Source organism: Budorcas taxicolor, chromosome 4, assembly GCF_023091745.1.
Source record: "Budorcas taxicolor isolate Tak-1 chromosome 4, Takin1.1, whole genome shotgun sequence".
NCBI lineage: Eukaryota > Metazoa > Chordata > Mammalia > Artiodactyla > Bovidae > Budorcas > Budorcas taxicolor.
Genome location: NC_068913.1, coordinates 29,045,714 through 29,067,782, shown reverse-complemented (window position 1 = coordinate 29,067,782; position 22,069 = coordinate 29,045,714). Strand labels below are relative to the sequence as shown.

Genomic DNA, 22,069 nt, shown 5'->3' with positions numbered 1-22,069 from the left:
TGCAGATCTTTGCTTTACTTTCCTGAACCCCTGAAGAATTATTTAGCATTTGAAATTCAATAGCCCAGTTAGGATATGACTCTGTGCTGAGCACTTGCAGCAAATTTTCCTAAAAGAGGAGAATTCTTTCAATATGCAGATTTCTTTTTTTTTCCCCTTGTCAGTGAAATAATCTTTCTTTATTTTTACAAAATAATCTTCTGTTTCAATGTTTTGGAATATCAACTGCAGGGACATAATAACCCTTGTGGTACACTGTCTTTCTCTGTCTTATTACTGACTTCTCTCCAATTGCTTTAATCCATTTTCCTTTTTCAGTCCCTCTGACTGTCTCCAGCCTTTCCTCTTTGTTGGTAAAAATTTTCACTGGTATCTATTATGTTTCCTGCTATTTCTAATGAATATTTTTGTTCTATAATTATCATGCTTTTTTTCATTCAAATTTGTTTTCCTAGACTTAAAATATCCTTTTTCATCCCATATTATTGGTTTAGCATCTTATCTTTGAGCTTCTGCTTTATGGAATTTATGTTCTTACTAAGGTGCTCTACTTGCAGGAATAAATTATTACACAATTTCATGGTCTCAGTGAAGTCGATGTTTTTTTCTTAGTGGGATCTATCATATTAGTTATCGGGGAAGAATATTTCACTGCAAAAAGCTATGGGTCTTTTTGTTTCCAATTGACAGTGTTGCTCTGAAGTCTTCATTTCTCTGGAGGGAGCATTTGTTCACCTTCCTCCATCTCACCAGTTTCTCTTCCAGAATCCTTTATATACTATTCCTCAGTCGAAAGAAAAAAACACCACCACCACCAAAAGCTGAGGATATCCACTCGGTTTGCTTCTCTCCAGTTATGGGAATGTTAGTGAGAATTTTCAGGAAGTTATCAACTTGTCAGTAAAATTCTAAAGAGGAAGAGAATTCAGGTCCTGTTAAGTCTCTCAGTTCTGATCAAAGATCCCTGCTTCCATTTTTCCTTTGACTGCCAGTTTCTGAGATATGTTGCATTAGGTCAAATCATTTTCTTTGCCCAGTTAATGCTAAGTGTCGCGTATGGGGGGTTGGGGGCGGGGTGGGGCGGGTAGACAGTTTATACTATTTTAGGATTACTTCATTATTGATCAGTGGTGAGACATAATATAGTACATTTTCAAATTTCTCATCTCAAAAATCACCTTTTTAAATTCAGAGTTTGGGCTTATTATAGTCTTCTGAGGGATTTATTGAATTTCCTTACTTAAAGGACATAACAACAATTACGCCACCTGTGTTCCCCACAGAAAAATAAAATACTCATTCTTGTCCCCATTCTCAATGGGCCTACTCATAACCAGCTTTTTGATTGCTACTTATCAAATATTTCAATTGATAACACCCTTGTAAGTAAAGATAACCTGAGTTAGAGAATGGCAAAAATAGTCATTATGGGGAATGCCAGAAGTGATTCTTGACATGACAGGGGCATTTCACAGACTTACATTTTCATAATTAGATTCTGCTTTCCAAGTAGACATAAATGACTACTGAATCTAAAATGTTCATTTTCCCTTGATAATACACACCAAGGAGATAAAAGGATTCTGAAAGGGGGAAGAGATATTGTCCTTAAAAGAAATTAAGAATTAAGATTTCAATGTTTTTCTTTTATACCCTAAAATAAGAATACATAGTGAAAACAGGGGTTTTCCTTATTGTAAAAGTGTTTTACAATGATGCCGTATAAACTCTAGGAATTCTTTCATAATAATCATTCCAATATCATCTGGATGGTTCTGCTGTCCAACATATTAAGCAACAAGCCTGGCAACAGGAGAACACCCCGTATTCTGCCAGCCACTGCGGAGTGACCTGAGTCAGTGCTTGTACATGCTTCAGCTTCTGCTGCTTACCGCTTATACTGGCCCACACGGCCACAAAAGTGGAGACTGACCTGGCAAGATGTGTCACTCATGCCGAACTCAAGATTCAATACTATAAAGCATTTTTACTAAAAGAAAAGAAAAGAAAGAAACACTAGCAGACTACATTGTAGAACCTAATTCTACCTTAGACGTTTAGCGTGGCTGGGTCAGAATTAGGAAAAAACGGAACCATAAAAAGCACTTGTAATTCAATAATGTATAAACAGCTCTGAAGTAAAGTCATCGATATTAATGCACAGTATCCAATATAACTAGAAAAACAAATAGGAACTGTAAAGCAACAACTAACAAGAAAACATAGCTTTTCAAACAACTAATCTCAAGAAATCTGCTGGGATTTCACTGTTAATTCTGCAACTTCTTTGCCTTTGAATATTATGTAATAAAACATTTCATAGCTTACACACACACACGCACGCGCTACTCTGATTAAAAGTCACCATTTGCTCCAGGAGAGAATTTAATTCTTATCAGACCAGGAAAACAAAGCCAAACCCTGATTTACAAGGTAACTAAGGAAAATTTATCAAAATAAAAAGTCATTTGCCCATGTGATGTACAATCTATAGCTTATCTGGCTCATTCAGCGAGATAGATCTTGGTACTGAAGAACCAGAAACCCAAGTTCATTCGCTAAAAGTATTAATGAAAAATAGTGAGAATACACATTAATAACATGTTACCTTTGACCTCCACAGGAATGCCAAGAGGTAAGCAGGAGTACATCTTTATTCTTTAGTTTACAAGTGAGTAAACCAGTTTCACAACTTAGCAGCAGAGCTCTGGCTAGAACACAGAGCTCTCAGCTCCTAGAATAGTATTCCCTCCACCTTGCACTGCTACAGTGTTTTTTTCTCTTTCAGATCCAAAAACTCCATCAATTTCTAACCCTTTCAGTCACCACTATGCCACTGGTCCAAAGAGGAAGTGAACAAGATTTGTAGCTAAATATAAACAAAATACCCTTAATTTAGCAGTTAAAAGGCAAACCCTACCAATATGGGTCACCAGCATCACTATCACTTCCCCTTTCCCCTATATCAGTGATAACCAAAGTTTGCTGCATATTAGAATTACTCAGGATTTTAAAAACCCCAGTGTCCAGGCTGTTTCTCATACCATTTAAATAGAAACAGTAAAGGTGGACCCCAGACACCAGCATTTTGTAAAAGACTCTTAGTGACACCGCCTTTGAGAGTCACTGCCTCAGCAGTATACAAGACTGGGAGAATTAAATTTAAGGGCATATAATAATATGCTAATAAACAAAACCAAAAGTTACAGGACATGGTAGGAAGAACGCAAATGTTTTTATGTTTCAAATTTAAAAATAAATAGAACTTGGAGTTTCCTTATTTCTACCAGACAGGTTTGGGAGTGGATGTCAATTGACATCACGTTTCATTTATTGGTGCTTACATGTTTCTTCCTGTAAAACTGACAACAGCACACAGTCTCAAGCGGGTCCCTGCTGGAAAATATTGTTGCTTTGTATAAAAAAAAAAATCACGAAATGTCAGGAAAATGACAATCTCAACTGAAATTGGAGTAAATTTGTGTATAATTATCAGATACTAAGAAAAAGTGAAGCTTGCAAACACCTGTAGCAAGGTACAGTGCTAGCAGAGAGTCTCTGCTTGAAAGGCACAGCTTGTTTTCTACCATATGAAAGAAACAGTAAACTTGCAACACAGAGATAAGGACTAAAAGGACAAAGTGTAGTACTGAACAGACATCCAAAATAGTAATTTAAATAGAGCTGGTAGATATTTACAAATAAAATGCTAAGTGCCCAGTTCCATCAGAGACATACAGGCTGACCCCTCCTCATGCTTCTGTAAGCTTTGCAGCCGCAAAGGTGATAAACTATACTGAAATCCTGGTATGTTTGCTTTCAATAAGCAGGCACTACAAATTAATGTAAGTCCTGTCACTTAAGTGTGAACATACCAAAATGACCCAAAACTGATATTTCACTCTGGAACAGAAGGATCCTAAAATCATTCCAAATAACTGAGCTTCAAAGAGAACTTGCTTCAAACACAGATACAGAGATGAGAAGGCATTCAATGCTAAAACAGATATCAAGCCAACCTGTGGAATCTTTCTTTCCCATCTAGCTCTACCAAGTAAATGCTGCTTTATGCCACATTCTTAATATGGAAATCTAGGTGGTGATCTATAATTATGATTAAACCCACACAGAAACACAGAAGATGTGAGGGAGAACTTAAAGCCAATTTAGACTGAAGCATTCGGAAGAGAACCAAGACAAAAAGTCCCTCAAGCTTTAGGAACTAGCTGTTAAGAGATAAATATGAAAAGCAACAATTACAAGTACCCAAGTACTGTGCTATTGACCTGAGAGTCTGCGCTTTTAACAAACAGAAACTGATAAAGCTGACAAGCTTGATCTCCCATCAGCTCAGCTTCTTGAAGGCACAAGCATATACAATAGAGAAATTAGAAATTGGAGTCTGTTTCTGTTATTCTTTAAAATGTTGCACCTGCATATAACACCTTTATATGTGTGTTATGCCATTGCATCTGCCTGACAATGCTAGACTCCCCAAAAGCTTTGAAGATGATTAAAATAACCATCTACTAATACTAATTTTATTTCATCCTTAAGAAGTTTCATTTTGGGCTGCGGGAGGAAAAAAAAGCCAAATTAAAACTACCTTCGCAACTCTTGTAGCAAACACATTTCAAAAGGTAGGTCTATAAATAGATGTGATTCTGTAGGCACACTGTAAATACAAAATCATCTGGCTAGAGACGGCTGCAAGGGAAACTGCAGCCCCAATATGAACTTACCTGATTTTTAAAGTCCCACTAGAACACACATACAGTCAGTACACATCTCCTCTTTCTAGTTGCACGGTCAGTCAGTTGCAAAACACCCCCAACTATATTTTACTTATCTCAGTCCCATCCTTCATCAGAAGCTTGGCGATTTCATTCAGAAGCAGCCTGTCCCTGAGCACACTGAATATGCACGGAAACAGCAATGGAAGGGATCTAAGTTAAACCTTCCAGATGCACAAGAAAATAGCAACATCAACACCAAAAAGCAGCAAACCCTTAAGAGAGGCGCTTTCTTGAGCTGCATTTCCCAAGTCAGCCCCCTTTTCACACAGACAACGGCTCAGTGATGAAGAAAGATCTTACCTGAGCTGATCATACTGTGCATTCTCTGCTGAGCCAAGAGCTGCTCTCGTCCAGCCACCCCATCTGAAGAAAAACACGAGTCAGTCTCGTAAATTGTCTGCAGCATATTCCAATCACTCTTACTTCAGCTACACGAAAGATTCATCGCTGCTCAGTGCACGGGCCCCAGGAGCTACCCTGGCTGGTCCTCCCTCCTCCCCAAGGAAAAGCAGCAGAGGATCAACTTCAACAATGCTTTCCTTTCTATTCAGGGGACACGCACTTTTCAGAAGACCTGGGCACCTTCCTATGTTACCAACCTGTGTACAAAGCAGAAAGGACCCGGTGGATGCTAGGGCTCTCTGGAGTTTAGGCTATCCCGGAAACTAAAAGCAGGTGGGAACTAGGAGTGTGCTTCAGGGTTATTGCTTTGTCAGAGTAAGTAGAAAAATATTAACTCTACCCACAAGAAAAAGAAACCAATTAAACCTGGCTTATAGTTCCTCAGGCTGCTAGAGTTTCCTTGTAGGAAGCGTCAGTCAGTCCTGCCAGTGGCTTCAGCCGGTGCCCTTCTGCTATCTGTGTGTGTGTGTCTCTTCCTCCTCTCTGGTCTCTCTCAGCTCAAGTTGGCTAAAGCTAGTGATAATCCATTTGCATATGAATCAACAACAGCATGGCCCAAAGGCACAGAAATAGAACAATGGTCGGCCTGAGCCAAAAATAGGTCAAGCATGGCCGAGTGATTGGAGCCTGCATTAATGCATTTAAAAATACCCCAGCAAACCCAGCTGTCCAGCCTCTATCTTTCAAACCATAATTCTCTATTGCAGGGCCTTAAAAGCCATTAACTCTTTCCTCCCTTCAACCTTGTTTTACACACTGTTTCCATACAGGCGATTTGCTTCCAAAGAAAGGAAGGGGGGGGGGGGGGGCGCGGAGAGAATCAAGAATCATAATTCTAAGAGGGCAAATGCACATACATTTCATTTCATTTTATTTTTGTAGTATGTGTTTTTGGAAGAGAGAGGAGAGAAGTGCAGAGCTCTGTATTGGTTCTAAAATAATACTGGAAGCTTTTGCTCATAATGTGGTTTCTGCCTCACCCACGCACAGCAATCCTGGTGTTCTATTTTTGTTGCCTGTTTCTCTGGCTACACTGCAGTTGGCTGTAGCACTAGAAGCTTTTCTGCCTTCTAGTTTCAAGACTGACAGGAGATTTAGTAGAGGTAGTTTCAGAAAACAAGCACATCCCAGAACAAAATGTTTATGAAGGACTGGCTTGATTTTTTTACTTGCTGTTTCATGTAAGGCAACTGTCCGCTTCACAAATCTTAATGCAATCTTAGTACCACCTATCTATTATATCCTATTCAGTTTCTAATGTATCTAAATTTTTTAATGTGTGTACATATGAATATATATGTGTGTGCGTACACACACACACATATATACACAACTTAGACCTAAAAATGTTCCATTTCAGCCTTTCAGGCTAAATTCAATTCACCTGCAAAAGGAAAAGAACATGTTGGTACTTATGTTGGTACTTTTCTTACGGATAGTGCAGAACTACTGCATGTAAGCACCTGTGGTTCAATAAATATATACAGTCAGTCCCCAGCTCTAAATGTTCAGTATTCATCTCTACACTAATTGCCTGAAATACAGACCTCACTTTTCTGTAGAAATAGTATTTATAATAGTTGATATATACCCAGACCAACACATATTGTGGAACTCACCTATAAAGTAAATAAGCTACAGAATTTAGTATTAAAAATTCTATAGTTTCTGGTATATCCTTACAACATCTTTTATATGTGAGGAATAAATTCTACATCATAAATTGACTTGCTAGCTTCCAGCAAATTCCAAGGGCAAATCCCAAAGTGAAAATCCAATGGTCTAGGAGATTGTCTCCTTTTTCTAAAGGAAAAGAAAAATAAAATCCCTAAGGCACTGCTAACACACAAAGAAAGGGAAACAGCAGAGTGTTTCAAGGTTTCCAGGACAATCAGATGAAGCAGGAATGTTCATCAACCAGAGTGTGAGGCAGAAGAAAAAGAACAAGGAGACAGTGTTTTGGTGAAAAGGAGGAAGCATGTTAAGTCAATAGGCAGGTTAAATAGGCACTGTTAAAAAATGGCACTAAATTTTCCTTCCCTCATATATTAACTTCTATTTATTGCACAATTCCCAGGTGGCGACAGAGGTAAAGAACCCACCTGCCAGTCCAGGAGACTTAAGAGACCTGGGTCTGATCTCTGGGTCATGAAGATCCCCTGGAGGAGAGCATGGTAACCCACTCCAATATTCTTATCTGGAGAATCCCATTGACAGAGGAGCCTGGTGGGCTACAGTTCATGGGGTCGCAAGGAGTCGGACATGGCTGAAGCGACTTAGCACACACACATTGAACAGATAAATTACAAGTTTTTTAAAAAGAGTTATTCCAAATTACATTTGACTTAAGCAAAACAAGAAAACCTTATGCTCCTGTCAATGGGAAAAACTAATTTCATCTGCTATTATAAGTAAACCTTCACTCTATTAAGAAATTGGTGTTTAAAATTCCAGAAGTGGAAATTCTGTGGATCTGGCAACTTAGAGATTATATAACCAATCACAGCATTTTAGATCTGGGAGGACATCTATAATGATGTCCAAACTCTCTCTCCCACAGGATGCCAGGGTACCAGAAGAGGTTCTTCCCTGAACCAGAGCAGCCTAATTTTCATCTGCTTACTTTGAATAATGATATCTTTTGAATAATGACTTCTTGTGTTAAAACAAAAATTAAGGAAAAAAGTATGGTGTATGGTGACAGCTGATAACTAGACTTATCATCACTATCATTCTGTAATGTATGGAAATATCTCAAAACATTATGCTGTGCACCAGGAACTAACACAGTGTTGTTGATCAATCATACTTTGAAGATAAACTCATTAAAAAAAAAATCAGATTTGTGATTACCAGAGTAATTACCAGGGTAAGGGAAAAGGAATTGGATGAAGGTGGTCAAAGGTATGAACTTCTAGTTATAAGAGAAAGAATATGGATGTAATGTACAACATAATCATTATATAAAACATAATTAGTTAATTAATATACGATTAATATAATTAACACTGTTTTCTATTATTTTAAAAAGTTGTGAAGAGAGTAAATTCCAAGAGTTCTCATCACAAGAAAAAAATGTTTTTCATTTTATCTTGTATCTATAGTAGATGATGATGTATCAGATGAATACTTACTAAACTTCTTGTGGTAATCATTAACGCTGTATGTAAGTCAAGACATTATGTCCTACGCCTTAAACATACAGTGCTGTATGTCAATTATATCTCAGTAAAACTGGAAGGAAAAAAAATTGATCTAATACAAATGGTCTCCCTAATATACACAAGAAGAAAGTAAAGAAACATTTTAGGGTTATGAAGGATGCAAAAAGCATTCATTAATGGAGTTCTAACAAAAGAGACTTGCTTAGTTTCTAACAGGTAGTCAAGCCTAGCAGAATCAGCATTCATGTTCTCAAGCCTACCATTTCATCCCTTATAATGCAAATAAGTATCTGAGACATTCAGAATAAACTTTGATATTATCTCCTTTTGAAAAATAGAATCATTCAATTGTGTCAGTGATTTTAAACAGAATACATAAAACTAGTCATAAACATATAAGAGAGATGACAAAAATTCCAGTACAGGGACTTCCCTGGAAGCCCAGTGGTTAAGAATCCGCACTCCCAATGTAGAGGACCTGGGTTTAACCCTTGGTCAGGGAACTAGATCCCACATGCCGCAACTAAGACCTGGTGCAGCCAAATAAATAAATAAAAATATATATCTTTAAAAAACACATACTTTCTCTTTAAAAAAAAATTCTAGTACAGAATTTCCCTGACTAAAGTTGTGGTTACTTCCCAATAAACCCCTTCATGAAAAATATCATTAAGTCAAAATGTGTTTAATGTACACTTAACCCACCAAACATCATAGCTTATCCTAGCCTACTTTAAACAGGCTCAGAACACTTATGGAAATCTACAGTTGGTCAAAAGCATCTAATACAAAGCGTATCTTACATGGAGTATTGAATATCTCGTGTAACTGACTGAATACTATGCTGAAAGTGAAAACTAAATGTTTTTAAGCATATTGGTTATTTACCCAGTGGTCACTGTGGCTGACTAGGAACTGTGGCTCATGGCTGCTGCCCAGCATCTTCAGAAAATATCAAAAGGCCTATCGCTAGCACAGAAAAGATCAAAACGCAAACTATGGTTTCTACTAAATGCTTATCTTTTTCACACTGTGGTAAAGTTGAAAACTGGTAAATGGAACTGAAACCATGCATAGTGATTAGTCAAATCTATTTCACCTGCCTGGACTAATCAAGGTTGTTTTAATATTTGCATGTCCTCCAAGAGCACATGGCCTAAACAGTAAAATGCTTCCCCAAGAAGTTTTCCAAAAACCTGGAGTCAGCTGCATATAATTTGAGCTGAGTTGGTTAAGACCGGATAGGATCACAGACTCGTCAAATGGTCATGCCCAGTGTTCACAAAGTGACCTTTTGAACGTGTAGGAGCCTGTAGCTTAGCTGCACCTGCACCTAAAGATAATTATTGCACTTTTTCCAATCACCTTTCCCCAGGCTTCCAAAACTCCCCATGCTTCAGATGCCCCTGCTTTTCTTATTATTTATCCCATCAATACCCCTAGCCCTTGGTCTGTGAGATTTGTTCTTTTGTCTTCTCACCGGGCTACCTTTCCAATAAGGCCTCTCTCTGCTGAAAATATCCAGAGGTTCAGCGTTTTGGCTTGCTGTGTGTCAGCAGGATGAACCTGGTTCGGTAACTGAACCACTGACATTGGGGACCATCTGTATTGACATAATATAAATCTCTTGTCATTTTACATTTACATTTTCCCCTCAAACTACAATTTATAAAAATATTCACCAAGCTTTTATAGTCATACAAAATAAAATAAAGTGAAACTCAAAAGAGTAATTATCCATTCTCAGAGGTCCCCAGATAGGGCAATCCACATAGAATGGTACGAATAATGGATTTTCTTCACTCTGATCAAGTTATATAATTTCAGGTTTATTTATATTTCATCCGTGCATTCTTTCAGCCCATTTTGTCATTAGCAGACTTGTCTTTCAACTCTTGATAGTGAAAACTTAGTTTACAGCAAAAAGACACAAGATACTTACATAAAATAGATGCCACTTGTTTCTGGGGGGAAAACAGCATCATTAAAATTACCAAGTATATTGATTACCTCTATTATCTAAGAACTTAAATATCAAGAATATTGAAGTAATTCTTCTCACACCCTCTCAATGAAGTCTGTAAAGAAATGTGACTAAGTTTCCTTCTGGGTATTTGCAAAACCAATTTTACTGACTAGGAAAAAAAGATACTACCTTTCATTTTATAAGAACCATAACAAGTTAATACAAATGTGAGGCTAGAATAGATGGGTAGTTTTACAATTTTAATATAATGAATTTCAATTCAATTTAATAAACATTTTGAAACTGATCTAAATATTACATTTACTTAATAAGTAAAAAAGAATAGGGCAAAATATTTAAAATAGGCATTGAATCCTAATGCAAACCATTATTCAAAAGTAATTATGGTAATTCCAATTCTTTTTAAGGATATATAGGAAGATGAAAAAATTTAATTAAACATTTAAATTCAATTTTACTTAAAATTTTAAATTATAGCTTAAAAACTCTACAGGGCATCAAAATATTTCCACAAATAAAATGAATACAGAAAACTCCACTGGAAAAAAAGCAAAGAAGGTGCTATAATCTGATCTATTCCTCCACCATAATACATCCTCTGTTCATCTATAATCAAGCAGAGACTTTTCATGTACTATCAAATCCTATGGTTTTAGAATCTAGATGCAATAAGATTTAAAACTCATTTGCCTGAAATAGTAAATAGTGCTTTATAAGAAGCTATAAATTACTTATCCAGAGCTTTAACTCCTCCATGTACTCTTACTCACTCATCTTGCTGCTTCTCCCATCCTCACATTTCTCAAAGTATTGTCAGCAAGGAGAGGGAGAGTACAATGTACTAATTTTTATTTTGAACTAAGTAGCTTATTTTTCTGAAATTTCTGTCTCTTGGAAAAACATGAAAAATTCTTATTAAATTTGTTGCTGTTGTTTAGTTGCTAAGTCATGTCTGACTCTTTTGCAACCCTATGGACTGTAGCCTGCTAGGCTCCTCTGTTCATGGGATTTCCCAGGCAAGAATACTGAAGTGGTCGCCCTTTCCTGTTCCAAGAAATTTTCCTGACCTAGGGATCGAACTCGTGTCTTCTGCCCTGGCAGGCAGCTCCTTTACACTAAGCCACCAGGGAAGCCCTCTTACTAAACAGTAGATAATCAATTTACAGGTCATTCCTCTATAACAACCTAATTGATTACCAGATGATCTTCAGATAAGGAAAAATTCCCTGGATGCAAAGGGTCTGCAAAAACACATGAGCAGTGAAATTCCAGGGAGACTGTTCCAAATGAAAACAAAACAACTTCCATAAAAACCCTAGAATTGTTGGCTTTGTTTTGACTGAAAATCATTTCTTCTCTATCTCTTCCCTTCAAACTGGATGGATTGATCCATGATTTATTCTATTTTTAGAGGATTATAGAGCATCAGGATCATCCAGGAACTTGTTAGAAATACAATTTATTAGGTCAGAACTATTAAATGAAAATCTGTGGGGGAAATCTGAATTATAAAAGCCCTTCCAGTGATTCTGATGCACAATGAAGTTTGAGAAGGAAATGGCAACCCACTCCAGTGGTCTTGCCTGGAGAATCCCAGGGATGGGGGAGCCTGGTGGGCTGCCGTCTATGGGGTCACACAGAGTCAGACATGACTGAAGCGACAGCAGCAGCAGCCGCTGCAGATAAGATCATCCTTTCCAAAGTAATGATTAGATGGCTAAAGATAAGAATAAATTATCTATTTTGGGTCTAATTTCAAATTAAGCATTATTATTACAGTACAGTTTTTCAAAATGAAAATAAACTTGATAATAGACTGAAGAAGACCATTTAATACTGATTTTGTATTTCAAATTGTATATCCTTGGCTAACCTATACTATGTTTACCAAACTATGCATATACAAGGTATTTATAACAATAGAAACTTTTAGTAGAAATCTTAGTTGCAAGAAAAAAATGCTATTTTTGGCTATAAGTCTATGAAAATAAAAATTTAGGGAGAAGTCCAATTAAGTAAAATCAGTATTCTAAACTTTGCTATTTGGTAAACTTCAAATTTTTAATTTTATATTATACTACAAACTGTGTTTCATTCTTATGTAGCAGCACCTTTAATATTTATCCTCTTGGAAATAGATGTGATTCTGATTGCCAAAAATTAATATTCATAATTATGATCTGGATAGATACTATAGTTGAGGGCTATGTGCTGGGTTGCTCAATCGTGTCCAACTCTTTGCGACCCCATGGACTGCAGCACACCAGGTTTCCCAGTCCATCACTATCTCTGGAGCTTACTCAAACTCATGTCCATTGAGTCAGTGATGCCATCCAACCATCTCGTCCTCAGTTACCCCCTTCTCTTCCTACCTTCAATTTTTCCCAGCATCAGGGTCTTTTCCAGTGAGTCAGTCCTTCCCATCTGGTGGCCAAAGTATTGGAGCTTCAGCTTCAACATCAGTCCTTCCAATGAATATTCAGAATTTATTTCCTTTAGGATTGAGTTGTTTTGACCTCCTTGCAGAGCAAGGGACTCTCAAGCGTCTTCTCCAGCACCACAGTTCAAAAACATAAATTTTTCGGTGCTAAGCCTTCTTTATGGTCCAACTCTCACATCCATACGACTACTGGAAAAACTGAATACCTTTGACTAGATGGACCTTTGTTGGCATAGTAATGTCTCTGCTTTTTAATACTCAGTCTAGGCTTGTCATAGCTTTTCTTCCAAGGAGCAAGTGCCTTTTAATTTCATGGCTGCAGTCACCATCTGCAGTGATTTTGGAGCCCAAGAAAATAACGTCTGTCACTGTTTCCACTGTTTTTCCATCTGCCATGAAGTGACGGGACCAGATGTCACTATCTTTGTTTAGTTTTGCTATTATTTCTTATTTTGCTATTATTCTTTTGTGGAGACTTTAGGGTTTTCTATGTACAGTATCATGTCACCTGCAAATAGTGACTGCTTTACTTCCTCCCTTCCTATTTGGATGACTTTCTTTTCTTGTCTGATTGTCTGGGAGTTCCAATACTGCATTTAAGTTGAAGTAGTAAAGGGAGGATCCCTGTCTTGTTCCTAATTTTAGAGTAAAAGCTTCCAATTTTTCACTGTAGAGCATGATGCTATCTGTGGGTTTTCCATAATATTCTTTATTATATTGAGATATGTTCCCTCTACAGCAATTTCTTATAGAATGAAAATTTTTATCATTAATGGATGTTGAATTTTGTCAAATGCTTTTTCCGTGTGTATTGGAATGATCATGTGATTTATATCCTTCCTTTTGTTAATATGATGTATCACACTTATTGGTTCGAAAATATTAAACCATCTTTGAGTCTCTTGAGATAAATCCAACTTGATCATCCTGTACTTTGATAAAAACGTATAGGACTGTTTTTATGTATTGTTAGATTCAGTTTGATAATATTTGTTGAGGATTTTTGCATCTATATTCATCAAATATATTTTCCTATAGTTATGTTTAGAAGTGTCTTTGGTTTTGATATCAGATTTTAGTGGTCTTATAGAATTAAATTGGGAATGTTTTGTCTTTTTCAATTTTTTGAAATAGTTTGAGAAGGAACAATATTAGGTTGTCTTTATATGTTTGTTAGAATTCACCTGTGAAGCTGTCCAATCCTAGAGTTTTGTCTGTTTGGAGTTTTTTAAATTACAAATTCACTTTCACTACCAGTGATCAATCTGTTCTAATTGTCTGATTCTTCCTGATTCCCTTATTAATCTCCTCAACTACTCTGATAGACAGTGACCTATTCCCTTAGTAATACCCTTTGTTTCCTTTTAAGTATGGCTTTTACAGATAGCATATTTCTGGATTTTTTCCCACTCACCTCATAAAAAAGTCTCATATTTGCTAAGTTCATGGAAGGGAGATAGTGGCTCTTGCTGGTTCACCATTTATCAAGAGCAAAAAAGTACCCTTCAGAACTCTGCCCAAAGCTTATCTCCCCAGAAAAGCCTTCCCTGACCTGAACTGCTGTGAATGAAAGGACCTAATTACAAACAAAGCTAGTGGAGGTGAGCTATGTCTAAAAGATGATGCTGTTAAGTGCTGCACTCAATATATCAGAAAATTTGGAAAACTCAGCAGTGGCCACAGGACTGGAAAAGGTCAGTTTTCATTCCAATCCCAAAGAAAGGCAATGACAAAGAATGCTCAAACTACTGCACAACTGCACTCATCTCACACACTAGCACAGGAATGCTCAAAATTCTCAAAGTGAGGTTTCAACAGTGGGTGAACTGAGAACTTTCAGATGTTCAAGGTGGATTTAGAAAAGGCAGAGGAATCAGAGATCAAATTGCCAACATCCATTGGATCATTGAAAAGGCAAGGCTGTTCCAAAAAAAAAAATAAATAAAACCCATCTACTTCGTTTTATTGACTACCCCAAAGTCTTTGCCTGTGTGGATCACCACAAACTGTGGAAAATTCTTCAAGAGATCCTAATACCAGACCACCTTACCTGCTTTCTAAGAAATCTGTATGCAGGTCAAGAAGCAACAGTTAGAACTGGACATGGAACAACGGACTGGTTGCAAATTGGGAAAGGAGTACGTCAAGGCTGTATACTGTCCCTCCGTTTAACTTATATGCAGAGTACATCATACAAAATGCCAGGCTGGATGAAGCACAAGTGGGAATCAAGATTGCCGGAAGAAATATCGATAACCTCAGATATGCAGATGACACCACCCTTATGGCAGAAAGTTAAGAGGAACTGAAGGGCCTCTTGATGAAAGTGACACAGGAGAGTGAAAATGCTGGTTTAAAACTCAACATTCAGAAAACGAAGATCATGGCATCCGGTCCCATCACTTCATGTCAAATAGATGGGGAAACAGTGCAAACAGTGACAGACTTTATTTTCTTGGACTCCCAAATCACTGCAGATGGTGACTGAAGCCATGAAATGAAAAGACACTTGCTCCTTGGAAGAAAAGCTATGACCAACCTAGACAGCATATTAAAAAGCAGAGACATTACTTGGCCTACAAAGGTCTGTCTAGTCAAAGCTATGGTTTTTCCAGTAGTCATGTATGGATGTGAGAGTTGGACCATAAAGAAAGCTAAGCACTGAAGAACTGATGCTTTTGAAATGTGGTGTTGGAGAAGACTCTTGAGTGTCCCTTAGAACGCAGGGAGAACAAACCAGTCAATTCTAAAGGAAATGTTCATTGGAAGGGCTGATGCTAAAGCTGAAGCTCCAATACTTTGGCCATCTGATGGGAAGAACTGACTCATTGAAAAAGACCCTGATGCTGGGAAAGATTGAAGGTGTGAGTAAAAGGGGATGACAGAGGATGAGATGGTTGGATGGCATCAGCGACTCAATGGACATGAGTTTAAGTAATAAGCTACAGGAATTGGTGATGTACAGGGAAGCCTGGAGTGCTGCTGTCCATGTGGTCGCAGAGTCAGACACGACTGAGCAACTGAACTGAACTGAATTTTGTCCTTCCTTCTACCATAACATAAATCATTGGATATTTTAACACTGCTTACACATCTATTCCCCACACTAGACCTCAGCAAGTCAAGAACAGAGATGTCATTCATCCTCGTGCCCAAGCCACTGCGGAGCCAAATGATAAGCACTCTATGTGAGTTGCTTAAATGGATAAATGCAGAATGAAACTCAGGAAATTTCCAGATTTTGCCTACGCTCTTAAGGTTCTCCTTGGCTCTAAGGGCCAGCCTGGCTCCTGTTGCAACAACTGCACAGGATATAGTGAAAGGACTCTTCTAAAACATCAAAGCTCCAGTCAAAATAAGTTCCACTTTACATTCTCATTGACCCAAAGAGTTCCTTTTCAGTTTTAAAGAGATCCTACGTGGTTAAAATCTTCAGAAGGAGGGGACGTTATGTTTACATATTTTCTAAAGAAAAGAGAGATATATTATGTGAACTAGAAACACGCTTCAGATAATAATTTCTATTTGATTCATGAGAACCACAGAATCACTTTTACATGAAGGGCAACTACATAACATTCTAAATCATCTAACTTGTTGGATGGAGAAGAAGCTCTACATTCAAACAGAATTTGACTTGACTTTTAGCTGTCAGTTATTTGGTACTCATAAGCTGTATAGTTTGGATAAGTTACTTAACTTTCCTGAATCACATGTAAATTAATGTATATATAAGCTAGATAAAAATATTTCAATGAATTCTTATCATATTAATGTAATTTTTTAGACAAACTATGCATATTCAAATCCCCTCAACTTAAAACTGGGAATATTAACATTGGCCTTGCAATATTGCCTTAATATTTAGAAATATGAATATAAAATTCATATCATTATGCCAAGAATATAATATGTACCCAGTATACTGTATTTATTATTATTAGAGCACATTATTAATATATAAATCAATAAATACATAATTGGAGGCCTACTTAGACTTCTATTTTCTGATCTAAGATAATTCCTATTTCTCAGGATGAGCTATAACACTATAAATCAGAATATAAAGATCATTAAGACAATAAATGCTGGAGAGGATGTGAAGAGAAGGGAACCCTCCTACATTGTTGGTGGGAATGTAAACTCGTACAGCCACTATGGAAAACAGCATGGAGGTTCCTTAAAAATCTAAATACAGAGATACCATATGACCCTGCAATCCCACTCCTGGCACACATCTGGAGGAAAACATAACCCGAAAGGATACATGCACCCCAATGTTCACTGAAGCACTGTTTTCAAGAGCCAAGACACAGACGCAAGTTAAATGTCCATCAACAGAGGAATGGATAGAGACAATGTGGCACATATATACAATGGAATATTACTCGGCCATCAAAAGTGAAATAATGCCATTTGCTGCAACATGGATGGACCCAAAGACTGGCATCCTGAGTGTAGGAAGTCAGACAGAGAAACAGAAACATCATATGATATCCTTTTATGTGGAATCTAAAAAGGCACGATACAAGTGAACTTATTTACAAAACAGAAGTAAACTCACAGACTTTGAGAATGAACTTATGGTTGCTGGGGGAAAAGGATGGATAGTAGGGATAGATAGGGAGTTGGGATGGACAGGTACACACTGCTGTATTTAAAATGGATAACCAACAAGGACCTACTGTATAGCACAGGGAACTCTGCTCAATGTTATGTGGCAAGCTGGATGGCAGATAAGTTTGGGAGGAATGGATACATGCATACATATGTATGGCTGAGTCCCTTTCCTGTCCATGTGAAACTACCACAGAATTGTTAACTGACTATACATCAATACAAAATAAAAAGTTAAAGAAAAAAAATATAAAGATTATTAATTTATGCTGTTTCATAAAGGAGAAAAATTGAGTGTTATATAAGCTAGATAAAAATTAGAATGAATTCTTTTCATATTAATATATAACTCTTCAGAGTGATAGATAAACCATGTGTATTAGAAAACTCATTGATAACTGCAAAATAAGAAATGTAAATAATGAACAAGAGGGTGATTGATATATTCCAGGCTATTTTCTATGTATACTTTGTAAGACCAATTTAGATATTTTAATATAAGGAAGAGAGATTAATAATGACACTCACATGAAACACAAAAACTTCACTGGATACACAGAGCTACTTTTTTGTTTGTCATTTAATCAAAACCTAGGAACATCTTCAAACCACAGTGCATTCCCCTACCCCCACCAGCTAATGTTTTCATTCCAGATGGCTGTGAGTGTCTATTTAAAAACCAATAAGCTAATATTAGTAATTTAACTTGAAGCTATAGCAACCTGTTTTTTATAATGAAATGGGGACTGCTGTCTTTTTATTTTGGCATTTTTCTGAAGGAAACTTTCAATAGAACTTCCGGTAAGCAGAAGGGACCATTTGGAAGTCAAATTCACATATTTTAAAGTCAACACCTTACTTAGATTGAAATTTATAACTTTTTGATTATTTGAATTATTAATAAATAAGTATTATCTTGATAGAACCCAGTCTATCAAGATTCCTACTCTTCCCAAGGTAGATGCAAGTCTTCCTATAGTTAAAGTAAACTAAAGTCTAAGAACAATAGTGTTCTGAGGAATAAATGGCAGACAACTCTCAAACATAATTTAGTGTTTCCCTTTATAAGCTAGGAGAAAACATTAGCAGGAAATATCATTTAAGAACCTCAGGCATTTCACTTAAAACATGTACCTTACGCAAAACAGGATCAACCATACAGAGCATGTTACATTAAAAAAGAAAAAAAGAAAAGAAAACTTAAACCAGTACAAGGCATGAGAACTCACAATTACTCTCAGAAACTATGCTAATATGGCTGCCTTTGTATCTTATGGGGCAACACCTATCATCACATATTTTAATATCCAGTACGATAAATCTCAAGTAGTCTTTTTGTTATTTTAACTGAATTATGTATTATCATACATCTCAGAAATGTTTAACTAGTAGAATCAATAAATAGAAGAGTATATTGGCTTTCAGACATCCATATGTATATGATCAAATCAACTGAAAAGAAAGAGCAAGATTAAGATGATATTCAAAAATTTGAATCTGTGACCTTGAGTTTAATGTATAGGCAGCCATGATATCATCTTTTCTAATAATAAAATCTATTAACATTGAATTTTAACAGAGTTAGTAATGTAGTGTCAATCTTAGAATATCTGATGGAAAAGACAAAGTACTTGATTTGTAAAAATTTTAAATTTTATTTCCATAAAAATAAAATCTCCCAGAAGCCACTATATACATCCAGAAGCAGTTCTTGTTTTCCAGAATAAAGCTTCTTAACATGGGGGTAAGTTGAATGACACATTAGATAATGTGGCCACACTTCCCTCTAAGCACATGCTTCCCAGTATCTTCCTACGATCATGACAATGATGATGTCTACTGACACATTTCATAAATCAGAACACACTATCAAATAGATATCCTTTTAACATTCACTTTCCTGTTTTTTTTTAAACTTGCCTCATTTTTCATTATTTTTTTCAAAACCCCTGTATCCCAAGAGTGATTATATCAATGCTTCTTATAATGTACTTTCTAGTTACATGAAATGATCTCTGCCTCACTTTAGGAATCATGGCCTGCTTTCTGAGACATTCATTCACACACCACCCTTTGATGCCTTTGTTTTCCCACACAGAAATCAGAAGTCAATTTTTTTTTCCTTGCTTCAAACCTAAGCACCTATTTCTTACCCATTAGCATCCATACACTTTCCCCCTTCTTTCTTTGTAGCATATATCAAACACATAATTCAGTTTCTTTTTCTTTGGATAATTTTCTTACTTGGAAAACTGCAGCAGCAGCAAAAGTAACAGTTCTGATCAATACTTGGAAAATATATTAGGCTGTGTTCTGTTTTTAATTTTAAGAGTTTCCTATATTTATACAGGGACTTCCCTGGTGACTCAGACGGTAAAGCGTCTGCCTACAATGCAGGAGACTCGGGTTCAATCCCGGGGTTGGGAATATCCCCTGGAGAAGGAAATGGCAACCCACTCCGGTATTCTTACCTGGAAAATCCCATGGACGGTAGAACATAGTAGGCTACAGTCCATGAGGTCGCAAAGAGTTGGACATGACTGAGCAACTTCACTTTCACCATATTTATACAACAAATTTTTCCCTTTGACAAATAGTCATTCTTTCAGTGGCTTCTGGGAAGAAGGCCCTTAGGTGTTCAAGTGAAGTGAGAGTGGCCACAACTGAGCACAGGGAAAGTGCATGAGCTGTAGAGCCAAGCAGGCCTTGGTGTCAGTGTTCCCTCTGGACTGCTCTGATCTTGTGTTCCGGGGGGAACAGAAATCATGTCCTCTGGATCCTCAAACTATGTCCTAACAAATGTGTCATGTAGCCCCAGAAAAAATAAGATAAAATAAATAAGGGTTCAATATGAATTATGAAAGGATACTATTCCTTCACAGTATCCCTTCCTAACTATGAAGGAAGAGAATCCCTTCATAACTATAGAGGAAGAGTATTCCTTCATAATTATGAAGGAAGAGTATTCCTTCATAATTCATATTTTTAATCCCCTAATAATATTTTTATCTTATCACATTAACTTTCAAAATTTGAATACTAGAGTAACATCTTAAATATTTAGTGCTGGAAGATAACTAAGATCAATATAAAAATACAAGCAATATCCATGCAGAGGGGCCATAGTTGAAAATATACCCCTGAAAAGTGTCAGCCAGGGAGACCCTTTAACAGTGTGATTGGGCATGCTGACATTTGTTACAGAAGATCAGGGGCCACGGTTCTGCCTCTGTTTTCAGTTCAGACCCTTTGTCTTCTCATCAGAAGTGAGAGAATCTGATCTTTTTCACTGCCTCAACTTAACAGAGAAAATGCAGAGTGCAATCAGAACTAGACACGCTCCTGGCTGTGTGATCATGACTCAGGAATACCCAACATGCAATCAGGCATTTGATGAACATATTAGAGGAAAACAAAACCCTTTTAGAAAACTAGTGGTGGAGAGTTGGTACTTATAGTGAGCCACAAGCGATTACAGACAAAGAGAATAATAATTTTCTGCAAATAATAGCAAGGGTCTTGACGTAGGGAAGCAACAACCAGACAAAAATCATCATGTCATAATGTGGCCCACCCAGACGAGAAACTCCAACCTTCAGACTATGCCAGGCAAGAAATCTAGCCTCAATTTGGCACTACCAGGTACAGGTGAGATAGGAACTGAAGATTCCTTTCAGGAATCATCATTTGTCCTATATGATTTTGCTTACTCTGTGCAGTAAAGTAAATTGCTAGGCAATTTATCAACTCACATTCAGGAATTTTATGATCTTTCTAAAGCCTTGAATTAAAAAGAGATTTTCTATGTTTTGTAATGGATGCTGGGAGTAAAACCTGATTACTTGAGACAACTCTGATACTCAAAGTAAACAGAACCAAGTACAAACCTTATGAAACTGTTCATAGAGTTTAGTAGTTTACAGCCATGTTTGCTTAAGGATATGCATTTGATTTGGAGAAGGAAATGATAACACAGTCCAGTATTCTTGCCTAGGAAATTCCATGGACAGAGGAGCCTAGCAGGCTGCCATGGGGTCCATGGGGTCATGAAGAATCAGACACAAATCAGCAAGTAACAACAACAAGGCATCTGATTAATCCTAGAGTAATATCTTGAGAGTCCCTTGGACTGCAAGGATATCAACCCTGAATATTCATTGGAAGGACTGATGCTGAAGCTGAAACTCCAATACTTTGGCCACCTGATGCGAAGAGCTGACTCATTGGAAAAGCCCTGATGATGGGAAAGACTGACAGCAAAAGGAGAAGAGGGTGGCAGAGGAAAAGATGGTTATAGCATCACTGAGTCGACGGACATGAATTTGAGCAAGCTCCGGGAGATAGTAGAGGACAGAGGAGCTTGGAGTTCTTCAGTCCATGGGGTCACAGTCAGACACGACTTAGCAACTAAACAACAATATCCAAGTAAACCAAGCCTTGTATTTATAATTTTTTAACACCATGATGGAAACAATAGACCCATAACAATGCACACATCAGCTATAACATAATTCACATTCCAGAGAAAATTCATATTCTGTTAAACAGGCACCCCCGATAGCCCTCTCACCCCACCCCTTAAAAAAAACAAAAACCACAGCTCGGCTTGGTCAGAACCTGCCACAGTGTGGACAAGTGCACAAAACAACAGACAGGACGTGCA

General features: G+C 37.1%; 1 protein-coding gene across 1 annotated transcript in view; it reads right to left on the bottom strand.

The window, feature by feature from the left end:
* Positions 1 to 5,677, bottom strand: part of HDAC9 (histone deacetylase 9) — a 584,217-nt gene extending 578,540 nt beyond the window's left edge. Inside the window, exons 1-2 of the mRNA XM_052639177.1 lie at positions 5,565 to 5,677; positions 5,097 to 5,159 (exon numbers count right to left, since the gene is read on the bottom strand). Of these exons, the coding sequence (XP_052495137.1) occupies positions 5,097 to 5,118 (22 nt within the window). The 5' untranslated portion in view covers positions 5,119 to 5,159; positions 5,565 to 5,677. The remainder of the gene's footprint in view (positions 1 to 5,096; positions 5,160 to 5,564) is intronic.
* Positions 5,678 to 22,069: the final 16,392 nt, after the last annotated feature.